This window comes from Myotis lucifugus, unplaced genomic scaffold (assembly GCF_000147115.1).
Source record: "Myotis lucifugus unplaced genomic scaffold, Myoluc2.0 scaffold_113, whole genome shotgun sequence".
Taxonomy (NCBI): Eukaryota; Metazoa; Chordata; class Mammalia; order Chiroptera; family Vespertilionidae; genus Myotis; species Myotis lucifugus.
The window spans coordinates 608,311-621,703 of NW_005871161.1; the positions used below are offsets into that span (position 1 = coordinate 608,311).

General features: G+C 42.8%; 1 protein-coding gene across 1 annotated transcript in view; it reads right to left on the minus strand.

The window, feature by feature from the left end:
* The window catches only part of LOC102431484 (protein EFR3 homolog A-like), a 43,605-nt gene extending 30,354 nt beyond the window's left edge, over positions 1–13,251 (minus strand). The window contains 1 exon segment of the mRNA XM_023757774.1: positions 13,057–13,251. Within this exon segment, the coding sequence (XP_023613542.1) occupies positions 13,057–13,066 (10 nt within the window). The 5' untranslated portion in view covers positions 13,067–13,251.
* Positions 13,252–13,393: the final 142 nt, after the last annotated feature.

Below are 13,393 nucleotides of genomic sequence, written 5' to 3' on the forward strand. Positions count from 1 at the left end.
AATTCATTGACATATTTAGGGCTCATTAAATTTCATACTTTTAAATAGGAATAGCCGTGATTACTGGGTTTTAGTCCTTTATGTATATTTCTACCATAGCACTTGTAACAATTTATTTTACTTATTTATATACATATCTGACTTTACCACTAGAACATGACACTCCAACATAAAGCCCATATCTTATTCATTATTGTGCATGTCTGAAATATAGCAGACACTTATTTAAAAAATGTTGCTTTACTAAATGAATGTAGACCCAAAGTTTACTGACAAAATGAATTTAATATCTGCTCTAATATGTGCTATAAGGATCAAAAAATGACAAAGAAAGTATACTATCCACTAAATAAATGCCAGACCAATATGATTTCTCTAATGTATAGATGACAATGTCAATTGAATCAGTTTAAACAATTAATGGTTTATTTTTAGGCCTGGCGGTAATCAATAATCAGGGTGAAAAGAGACAGGCTGTTTTTTTTCTATTAGATTTTAAAAATTCATCACTTCAAGACTCTAGCTTGTGGTGTCCAAACCCTTTAAGAGTCTGCATCACATATTCCCTTCAAGGTTAAAATTAAAAGTCAAATTACTCATAAAGTTAGTACCAGAATAACACATTCGTTTCATACAATTAAAAGGATTTAGAATATTACAGTCCCACTCACACAGAGCCCTCCCAAGTATCAAATACTGAAGATATAAATATACATACCATACACATATATGAAGCCTGTACTATGGTGTTATTCCTGTACTTTAACACATGTGTACAGGACATTGTGCTAAGGACTATAGGGGATTTAAAAGGAACTATCTATTTGAAAAGGCAAAGGTGTAGTAATCGAATTTTACAATAATATTTTGACAATGTTTGAAGACAAGGGATGTCCAATATCATTGGACCACACGGCCATAAGGGCCACAGTTCAGAGAGGAGGACAAGAAATGTCCCATGTCAAGTGGACCACAAGGCTATAAGGGCCACGGTTCAGAGGAGAAAAAGCACCTGCAGCTCGAGTATGGAGAGGTTTTAGGGAGGACACGGGCCTGAGCTGAAGGCTCCCCTGAAGAATGAGTAGACTGAACTATAAGGATAAGCTGGGGACAGTGAATTACAGTCAGATGGAACAACCCAAGCATCTCTAACTTACTTGGCATGTAAAAAAGCCAAAATGCATTTTCTAATGACCCAGAGCTTAGAAAGGAAGGAACGTGAGAGGTGGCACAAACTTAGCATCAAAAGGGTTTGGTAACTAATTAGATGGGGGGTCAAAGACACAGGAACAAAATAGTCTTATCTTCAGGAAAGTGTCCTTTTAAAGGGATTGTAATCCATTAGCGGAGTGTTCTATTACCCTCCACGTGTAATTCTATACCTCCTCTCCATTCATTCTCAATTTCACTGCTGATTCTTTATTCCCAGGAGAATACGCTTTATGGAAAAGAGGATGACAACAAAGGCAATAAAGGGAATAAAAGCTCCAGTTCTGTCTTAAAGGATGGACTTCCCCCTGGACTGTAATTCCTGGCTATACACAACTGTTCGAAACTACTCTGAGTTACTGTCTGTAGAAGAAACACTTTATTCAGAGTCACCTGGTGTCTGGTCTATATTCCACATCTGTTTCTTCCCCACTCTTACAATTTTTAATACAATAATATGTATTAGATAGTCTTCTCCTTAGAAAATCAATTTATAGATCTTAGACTTAGACTTGACTTTACTGTGTATATCATACTTAACTGAAAAAATTAAATATTACTTGGAGTAACACAAGGACAAGAGCAATAAACTGTAGAATAATCTGTCCAAGGAAATATATTCCTGAAAGATCGCATGTGAAAAGCCTTCTGGGATCATCATATGAAAAAAAATTACTGCAAATATTAAACTCAGAAAATATAATTCTATATTCATTTCATCTGATGTTGGCTTAGTTCACAAAACAGTAAGAAGCCAGCCAGTGGATGACACAGAAACCAGAGCTGCAACCAGGACAGAAACAGGCTCCTACCCTGTCCCCACCAATGTCAGACGCAGCATGTGGGTCCCCGCTACTTCTAGCACTATGTCTGGACCTGGGTGCCAGCCCTCTGCAGATGTGCCCAGGTGCAGTCCTGCAGGGAATCCAGCGCTCCTGTGTCCCAATCTCCGGAGGTAAGCAATTAGATGAGGCAGAATTGAAATAGTATACGACTCCCTTGTTTATTTAATAGATAAAATATTAACTAAATGTCCTTTATGATGATGTCAGTAGCACTACTGAGAATTACAAATGGAATCACATTTTTTCCATATGTAATTGTGTGTGTTTTTAAAGTATGTGAGCAACATAAAACTGATGAAATCTGAGTAAGCTCTGTGGACAGTACCGATGTCAATTTTCTGCTCTGATACTGTACTATAGTTATACAAGATATTACTACTGGAACAGAATGAAGGGACCTACCTGGATACTCTTTTTCGTAACTTCCTATTAATCGATAATTATTTCAAAATTAAAAATAAATAAACAATTTTAAAAATCCTCTGAATATTTCACAAGATGAATATGAGTTATTTCAGGCAAAATTAAAAACACCTATAAAATTCCTCAAAAACAAATTTAAGAAAAAATTTTATTTTCTCATTAGTCAAAGAGTAACAAAAGTGTTAAATTTGTGGGGGTGTTTGTGACTCCCAAAATTATTTTTAGAACAAATACATTTAATATACCAACAGCATTGCTCCTTCTTATAGATTCCACAACACCCACAGTGTCTATGCCATGTTAAAGACTCTCATTTGAATTGAGATGATTAGGTTTTCTGATCAAACAGTAAAGGAAAAGATAGGTAGCACTCTAATTATGTATCTAAACAGAATGTATATTTTTAAGTTATTTCTCTATCCAAAGTTTGAAGATAGCAAAGTATAACCTAGCACTTATTGTGTAAGCCTAGCTAAGTAAAAGGTTTAATTTAAAAACATTAAGTTACTAATTTAAACCTTCAAGGCTCAATGCTGGATACAGTCTCCTCAAACTTCTAACTAAAGCTCAGAAACTCTAAACATTTTGTATTCGTTCCATACATGAGACTTAGGTAACACAAAGTCAAAAGCCTAAGACATCTTGAAATTTTCAAGTATTCTTTTAACGTGCACACACACACAAAATGGTCACAGTTAGTATATACAATTGAGTTTTCTGTTAACCAAACGTTTAGAAAGGCAATCCAATCTTTTCTAGTTAATATTCTTAAATGAATCATAAACCAAAATGTGACGCTACCATTAAGATTTCAATGTATTACTAGATTTTCCTCAATTTCAAAGTCAAGACTTACACTACTAATTCATGGAAGAAAAAACAGCAGCTTTCCGCAGCATTACACACAAGGAACCTGGGACTTTGCATATAGTTATAGCATTCATTTTATTACTGCAACTATAAAAAACTTATTTTTTCTTGAAAATTTTAAAGGACTGATTTTAAAAAGTATTTCACTCTTAGCAAATACTCAAATTGTTAGCAGTGCAATTTTAGATTAAAGAGTTAATTTTGAATTAACTCTTTAATCTAAAATTGCAAAAACTCTACAGCCTAACCCAACTTAACCATGCTCACCCCTCCCTAATGTTCTTAGAACCCCTGGACACAGTTTTAAAGTTGTTCAGCCCTTAACCAGCGTGTTGCTGGAACCTATCACAATGGTAACAAAGAGAGCAGCAACATTTTTCATTTAATGGCTCCAACAGCTAGTAAACTTACAACTAAGTCTGTAAGTCAGTGGAAGTCAGATGTCACAAATGAGCCGCTCCTTTCCACGTCCAGGCCAGTACTTTAGCTGGCCAAGTTCCTCCTGCAAAATCTATGTGATCCCAGGAACTGATAATGACAAACATGAACACTTTATATTTCATTTTCTCTGCCCAGCAGGAGTGAGACCCATTTAAAGCCATTTAAAGTTAAGTGCAACCACAGCACAGAGAACTTTGTAGCCAATTGCCAAGACATGAAAAAGCCAATTAAATAGCAGGGGTGTGAGGAACAGTTAGCATCATCCAGGAAAACTACTGCAGTTCAGGTAATGAAAGGACAAGGTACAGTGAATAACTCACCAACTAAGAACAGTAAGAAAAATTAATGGCATTTAGGAGGGCAGAAATCCTGTCAAAGACTACAGAGCAGAAGGTTTAACGCCTGATTTTAGAATACAGCAATTCAGAGGTACAATTAAAAAAAACCTGAATTGTGATGCCTTCTTTAATAAAAGTTAGAATGCTGCTATCTCATAATACTTAAAGTTAGCAAGCAGTTAATAAATATGCAAAAGAGAGAACAAGACAGCCTACATGGAAAGAGGAAAAGTAATAGCAGCTCCTGTGTGTTTCAGAGCAGAAGTACAAGCAGGCTCGTTTCAAGAACTGAATGAAGCTGGCAAGCGTGGATGATAAGAATTTTGACAAGTCTGACATATTAATCATAGGAGGGACTACTAATATTCACTTTGTGATTACACTTCCTCAGAATTGTGTTCATTCCACAGCACACAATCGTTCCACAAAAAGAAAGAGAAACTACTATAAATTCCCCACTTAAATAATGATTTATCTCAACCTTCTAGGGCAGCGGTTCTCAACCTGTGGGTTCACGACCCCTTTGGGGGTCGAACGACCCTTTCACAGGGGTCGCCTAAGACCATCGGAAAACACATATATAATTACATATTGTTTACAGTAGCAAAATTACAGTTATGAAGCAGCATAACGAAAATAATTTTATGGTTGGGGGTCACCACAACATGAGGAACTGTATTAAAGGGTCGTGGCATTAGGAAGGTTGAGAACCACTGTTCTAGGGTTTCATCCTATATAATAAAAGGCTAATATGCAAATCAACTGAACGGCAGAACGACTGGTTACTATGTTGCGCACTGACGACCAGGGGGCAGACGCTCAATGCAGGAGCTGCCCCCTGGTGGTCAGTGCACTCCCACAGGGGGAGCGCCGCTCAGCCAGAAGCCCTGAGCCGGGCTCACGGCTGGCGGCTTAGGCCTGCTCCCTGCAAGGAACGGGCCTAAACCGTTAGCTGGACATTCACCAAGGGCTCCCGGACTGCGAGAGGGCTCAGGCCGGGCTCAGGGACCCTGCCCCCAACCAACCCAGTGCACGATGTCATACACTGGGCCTCTAGTAAAATAATAATCAGAAATAATCTGAAATAATTTCTTTCTCCTTCAGAATAAAATACCAATGATAAGAAAAAAGCCCCATTATTTTACTTTCTATCCAGGAACAACATAATTCACCAACCATTGCTCAAAGTCATTCACAGAATTTTGCAATTTCTGGCAAGACAGCAATAGCTCAGACAGCAAATGCACTGTTCTCCTAAGCCAGGGGTGGGGAACCTTTTTCCTGCCAAGGGCCATTTGGATATTTATAACATCATTCACGGGCCATACAAAATTATCAACTTAAAAACTAGCCTGCTATATTTGGTCACCCATGTAATTAACTCACCCCTAATGCCTTGGCAGAGCCAGACCAAATGGTTTTGCAGGCCTTATACGGCCCTGAATTGTGATTCCTTCTTTAATAAAAGTTAGAATGCTGCTATCTCATAACACTTAAAGTTAGCAAGCAGTTAATAAATATGCAAAAGAGAGAACAAGACAGCCTTGCGGGCCGGACGTTCCCTACTCCTGTCCTAAGCCGCATATTCAGTCCAAACTTTTGATCAGTTACTCAAAATTCTTTTCTATGGGCTAACAAAAGAACGAGATCAAGGTAAGAGTTTAATGTTTCACTTCAGGTTTTTGAAAGGATTATAAAAATTTTGCAAAAATTATGTTAAAGTTGTAAAAAATCTTAAGCACGTGGTTGTAGAATAAATGCTAACTGTAGACAATCTGGAAAACACAAATTACGGAAGAGGAACTAAAAATAACTCATAATCCCAGCACCTTCATCAGTATAATTTTTAATGGTTACATGATATTTTGTTGTAAGGATGTTCTATATTTAATGTGCGCATCCCCATTATTGGATACTGAATTTTCCGGGTTTTTGCTATTTTATAAATATTACAGTGCTAGACATCTCAGTGCATAAACATGGTGTAGTCTACGTTTTTAATCATTTCTAAAAGATAGAGTCCAAAGTGAAATTACTGGGCAATGCAATTGGTAGAAGCATCATCATAGCACTGATAAAATATTGCTAAGTGACTTCCCAAAAAGGTTGTGCCAATTTAAACTTCTGCCATCTCTCCTACCTTTGCCTCTTATTGTTTAAAAAAGTGTATTCACAAGTGCTGGCAAGGATGTGGAGAAAAAGGAACCCTCATGCACTGCTGGTGGGAATGTAGACTGGTGCAGCCACTGTGGAGAACAGTATGGAGTTTCCTCAAAAAACTAAAAATGGAACTTCCATTTGACCCAGTAATCCCACTCCTAGGAATATATCCCAAGAAACTAGAAACACCAATCAGAAAGGATATATACACCCCTATGTTAATAGCAGCACGATTTACCATAGCTAAGATTTGGAAACAGCCTAAGTGCCCATCAGCAGATGAGCGGATTAAAAAACTGTGGTCCATCTACACAATGGAATACTATGCTGCTGTAAAAAAGAAAGAACTCTTAACCTTTGCAACAGAATGGATGGCTCTGGAGAGCGTTATGCTAAGTGAAATAAGCCACTCAGAGAATTAAAATATCACATGCCTTTCCCTCATTTGTGGAATATAATGTCCAACATAAAATGATGAACAAAAACAGTTTTAGAGACAGAGAAGCATCGGATCAGCCCCATCAAACCTCAGAGGGAAGGTGGAGGGGGGGGGGATAAGGGGGATAGGTCACCCAAAGGACTTGTATGCATGCATATAAGCCTACCCAATGGACACAGACATTAGGGGGGTGAGGGCATGAGTGGGGGGTACGGTGGGGGGGGGCAATGGGGAGGCTAAGAACACATATGTAATACCTTAATCCAGTGGTTTTCAACTCCTGGCCCTTTAAATACAGTTCCTCATGTTGTGACCCAACCATAAAATTACTTTCGTTGCTACTTCATAACTGTAATGTGGCTACTGTTATGAATCGTAATGTAAATATCTGATATGCAGGATGGTCTTAGGCAACCCCTGTGAAAGGGTTGTTCAACCGCCAAAGGGGTCGCGACCCACAGGTTGAGAACCGCTGCCTTAATCAATAAAGAAGAAAAAAAAGTGACAATCCAAAAATGATTTCAGCTTTTAATTAGCGTTTCTTTATTAGTGAAGATGAATAATTTCCCCCTAACTTTTTACCAAGCATTTGTACTTAGACTTTTAAAGTGTAGGTGGTACTTTAACCATGCAGGGTTTTTTGGTGGTTTGCTTTCTGATTTGTATAAATGCCACAAATAGTTTTATATTTGATATTAACTTTGAATCCTTCAAACCTTTAGCCAGATTTTTATACTACTTCTAGCCAGTGGTGGGCAAACTGCGGCTCGCGAGCCACATGCGGCTCTTTGGCCCCTTGAGTGTGGCTTCTCCACAAAATACCACATGCGGGCGAGCATGTACAGTGCAATTGAAACTTCGTGGCCCATGTGCAGAAGTCGGTATTTTGTGGAAGAGCCACACTCAAGGGGCCAAAGAGCCGCATGTGGCTCGCGAGCTGTGGTTTGCCGAGCCGCAGTTTGCTGACCACTGTTCTTGCCTATTCCTTTCTCTCCCCCATGAAGGCAGCATGGAGTATGTAGCTGTGAGAACCTCCCACCCCAGTACGCAGATGACCTGGGTTCTAGCACACCATTACCAGCCGAATGGCACACTTAATCCACTTGGCTTCACCTTCCTCTTAATGACTGATAGAAATGTTCTTCTTAGCTACAAATTCAATTCAGTTTCATTTTTCCTTTTCTTCCGTTCCTTCTCTGGTGACCCTAAGATTCTTAAGTTAACTGTCTTCAGAGATGCTGATTTAATATTGGATACTCATCTACATTAAAATTCGAAGATTTCAGTAAGCTAGCAGAGACAGAGATATAAGAAAAAACAATGGGCAGCATGTACAAAATTAGGGGGAATGTTTAAAGCAGCAGAAAGACATATTTAGAATGGCGTCATATCTTTGGCAAAGGATGATATTCTTCCACAACCGGAGTCTCAACGCTGTGCGCAAAGAACAACTGTCATGGCACTCGGGTCCTCTCCATTTTTCCAGGGATGCACCTCAGTGTGCCTTCGAATCTCTTGAAACTATGCAAAACTTCAAGTGAAATCTGGATTTTTCTGGGGAAGAATAATCATGGCTTGCATGAGATTGTCAACAGGGTTCATTCTGCTAAAATATTTAGGAACCCCTAGCCTAGACAAACAGCTCATGTCTTATCTACTGCTCTTCCTGCTTAAAGTGGTGCGGGCCACATTGCGACATTCTGTGCCCTCCTCTCCATTTCTGAGAATGTCAGCGACTGGTTTCCTTCAATGATATCAACAAAACCTTTGTACTATCTATCCCCTTGGATAAAGGGGTGCTCACTTTCTACACAGGGGCTCTTCCAGAGGAGAGGGTAGCTGACATGTAAAAATGGAGTCTGTAATGGAACCGGTGTTCACACAGAAACACTGTACCATTTGTACCATTCAGAGGTACAATAAAAATCCCCGAGGAGCCTGGGTGGTGTGGCTCAATCACTGAGCTTCCACCTATGAACCAGAAGGTCACAGTTCAATTCCTGGTCAGGGCACATGCCCGGGGTTGTGGGCTCGATTCCCAGTAGGGGGCATGCAGGAGGCAGCTGATAATGATTCTCACATCATTGATGTTTCCATCTCTCTCTCCTTCTCTCCTCCTCTCTGAAATCAATAAAAAATATTTTAAACAATACCTGAGTAGTGCTAGTCCTTTTTAAATAAAAACTGAAATCCTGCTGTCTAATAATACTTAGCGGTAGAGAACAGTAATAAGTAATCAAAAGGGAGACTGTGATAGACTATATGGAATCAGATTTGTCCACTGCAATCCATCCCATGACTACGAACACACTATACATGATAACCTGACCATTCCATACCAAAGGTGACCTAGGTAATGGGTAAAACATGGTTTTCTCCTAAGAACTAGTACCTTCATTTGACTCAGGATAAAAGGACCTCGGCCTCCCAAAACACTACAGACTTTCTTCCCTTTTAGAGGGCTGTATGGGCTGGGGAGGGGACAGAGAGGGGACAGTGGAAATCAGAGCCTAGATCACCAAAGAAAGATAACTGTTTTTTATTAAAGTTGTCCACTCGAAATTACCCACGTGGGAGTCTAGGTAGAGAGAGTTCCCCAAGGGGCAGGGCATCCTCCTCATGCCTGCTCTTCTACTCGGGTGACAGAGTTCTGGGCGGTGCCTAGGACTGTCTGGAACTCCTGAGATGGAAGAGTGAGGTTTGGGGTGAGGGGAACCTGTCCACTCTGGCTCCCTGAGGACTGTGACAGGGTCAATGCCAGGCCAGGGTCAGGCAAGACTCTGCTCTGACCCAACAGTTCACTGCTGACTGAATTAGGCTTGCAGGCTCCTTGGGCCTCCAGGTGGAGAAGGTGATCTCTGGGGAGCAGGCTGCAGGGACTCGGGCTGTGGGCACAGCATCCATAACATTTAAATATTCAGACCAGTGGTTCTCAACCCAGGGACAATTCTGTACCCCAGGGAACATCGGCAATGTCTGGAGATAGTTCTGTTGTCACGACTTTGGGGGACAGGGAGGATTACTACCAGCCTTAGTGGGTAGAGGCCAGAGATGCTGTTAAACAGCCTGCACTGCACAGGACAGGCCCCGCAATACAAAGGACAGGCCCTCACCTCCCAAACAAAAGTACTCAGTCCAAGACTTCCACAGTGCAAAGACTGAGAAAACCCGACTTATACTGTGATCTGCAGCCTCCATTTGCATGCCTGTCTCAAGCCTTGCAAATATGAACAGGCATACCTGCGAAGAACCTAACCATAATTATAAAAATGTTATAACACTGTTTTTACAGGGGGTGAGTGGGAGGAGAGAGTTATTTCAGGTTATGGTATCCAAAGAGTAACTTCTCTGACTCCAGTTAAGATTCAATCAATCATTCATTCAATATTTATCAAGCACCAATTATGCAATTAGGCACAGTGCTTAGCAAAAGGGACAGTGTTAAAAGAAACGGACAGTATCTGATGACTGTAGATTCAGTTCCTGCCTGGCTCAGAGCAGTGAGGGGGGGGTGGGGGGTGGGACTTTGAAGTCAGACCCATCTAGTTCCAATCCCAGCTCTATCACTGTCTTCAGACATGTCACTTCCCTTCCCTGAACTTCAATCTCTCCATTTCTCTAGGAGGTCAAATAGGGCCTCTCTCAAAGTGGGAGGTAGATAATTCATGCAAAGCACAACATACACTGCCCGGCACACAATCAGTAGTAAGTCATTAATTCAACAGCAAATTTTAAGTTTTATAAGCTGGAAACTGCTAGTATGCTTATAAAATAGGTAGCCCCTTTAACTGTGACTGTGACAACATAAACCCAACATTAGTCAAGTTCATTGCATGGCATATAAATTCCTTCCAATCCTGGCTCCCATCTCCATCTCCAGACATATCTCCCACCATCCACATCATCAGAAATGCAGCCCTCGGTCCCCATAAGTGGGGACACATTAAGAGATGAGATCTGATAGTAACCAAAGCAGTGTTAAGCCAAAGGTCACTGTGAGAAAGAAAATTCTTCAGCTGTCACTCTGGCAGCACACACAGATAGTGGGCGGGAGGGTGGGAGAGAGGGAGAGGAGATGAACAAACGCAGGAGGCTCCACGCACGCCAGTAATCTGTGCTCCTCGTGGTTAGGGGTTATGGGGCCCAGACATGTGACCTCAGTCAAGTTACTAAAACTTATTGAGGCTCAGTCTCCTGATAAGCAAAATAAAATAAAATGAATGAGTTAATAAGCTTTAACATTTCTCCCACTCAAATTCTGATTCAAGCTTGGAAAATCTTTAAGATTAAAATGTTTCCTAATGATCCTTTGAAGCGGGGAGGATGAAATAAAAGGTTTTGGAGAAATGATGTGTCAAATTAAGGTCTGAGAAGATGGCTTAGTGGAACAGTCTTGAAATCTGTGCTTAGTGACTGTTAACTGTTCTTGTGTCACAGCAGTCTGTCAGACATCCTTGCAGGGAGTTTTCTGAAGAAGAATCTATAGCAGCGGTCGCCAACCTTTCAGACCTCACGGACCACCAGTTGGCGACTGCTGGTCTATAGCTCCCCCAACTAACTGCAGTCACGCTCCTGTTAACATTCACGAGCTATGCAAGTGCTTAGCCTTCAAGGGTATTCCATGCTTCCTTGGATTCTACTCATCACTGAGAGCATCGATATTCCACACAAGTAACCGAAGAGCAAGAGCAGAATAATTCTCTGACTTGGAGCAAATGTCACTTTCAGAATTATAGCCTGGGAGACCCTACTAATCATCTCCAACACCTTCACTTTACATAAGAGCATCACCTTTATTTCACTAAACCCTGAAGGATGAGCTGGTTAGATTTGTAAGAGAGGCTCTTAACTCCTTTTGGCAAAAGTTAGCTTATTTGGAGAGCGTTTTCTTCCTAAAAGCATCCCTAAAGAAAGGAATAATTTTACTACCTCTGCTTATGCACTTAACATGCTTGACATTTATCCTACACACAGAATTCCTTACCAGTGCTACTGTCCACTGCACTATCCCAGAAATTTGGGAGGTGCTGGCCACAAAAAGGAAAGATGAACACTATTGACTTCACAGGGGTACCAGCAATTGGGACCACACTCTTGTACAATTACAGAAGCTGTACCATAATCAATACTAACAATAACAATGATAAATAACAAACATTTTACTTGTCGTCCAGTCAGATCATGGAATCTGCACTCTAACTGTGCGAAGTACAGCAGGGCTCATCCTTGCGTCATCCTGCATTGCAAATCACACATTTTAAAAGAAGCCTGTTTTCCATATCCACTCTATGAAGCAGCATAGCCTTAGAACATAATAACTAGCACCGTGTTTACTTTCACAGGATTCTTACGGTGCCATTTCACCAGTAAATCCCACTGGAAGCCTTCACTTCCCAGGGCAGAGGCGTTCACCCTCTTCCTTTCGCTCACCTCAAATATTCACGGAATAACACGAACTCAGAAATAACAACGTGACAACAACGATGACGGTAATCCTCCAACCCAGAGGAATAAAAATACAAAACCCAAGAACAAGAGTTAAGGCCACACACCTGTGAGGTTAAGAAAACAAAAGCCACCTTACCCCACACACCTGTGAGGAGTTACAGTAATTGAAGGTTTGCCACAGAATCACATAAACCTTTCTAGTGTCAGGAAATACCTCCTCTTTACCCGCCACTAGACAAAACGTGCATCTGGGGCTGAACTCGGGAATCTCATTCTTCAAAGTGTCAGGTGAGGAGCCCTACACCCGACGGCGTGTTTGTGTAATGACCTGCCAGGTGAACCGCATCAGGTGGACCAGCAGCCAGGATTTGGGGCATCTGACCCTAACAGGCTCCCCCAAAGCACACCTACTTCAACCCCCCCGACGTGTTGCGAGGACCTGGGGTGCCGCGGGGCAGGACCCTGGGCCCATGCATCCCACCAGGCGACGCCTGGACCCCAAGGAGGTGGGAAGGCGCCTGCGATGGGGCCGCCGTCACCTCCATTGGCCCATCAAGTTGCACTTGGCTCGGGAGGGGACTGGGGAAAGGGCTTATTAGCCTTGGACGTCCTGAGGTCTCGGTGACCACGCGCTCTGCCACTTAGTAGCCCTGCGTCCTGAACGCTCGGCCTCAGTTTCCCCATCTGTGCAACGGACTCGCGCCACCCCCCGGAAGCCGAAGCCGAAGCGAAACTAACTGGGCAGGTGGCGGGCACTTCCTGGCTCTCCCAGCCCCGCCCCGCTGCCCGGTCCCCGCGGAGGGCGCGCCCCGCGGGCCGCAGCCTTTCGGCCCCCGCCCCGGCCCGACCCCGGCCCCGGCCCCGGCCCCGGCCGGCCACTCACGGGTAGGCATGGTGACCCGAGCCGCGCTCGCCGGCGCTCGCTCCCAGGCTCAGCGGGGCCGCGCAGGTCACGCCGTTGGCACCATGACGCGCCGACGCCGAGCCGCGGGGGCCGGGACGAGGCGGAGAGCGGAGGACGGAGGGCACGGACGCCAACCCCGCGGCTCACGCAGCGATGCCGGCCAACAGCTGCCAGGGCCGGGCCCAGACTCCACTGCCGGAACGACGCGTTGGGCGTTCCGCACGGTCTTGACGTCAGTCACGTTCGCCAACGCCCAGAGCCCCGCCCCCCACCGGGTCAGCCTGAAGCTTCCGCCCCACCAAAATGATTCACTTCC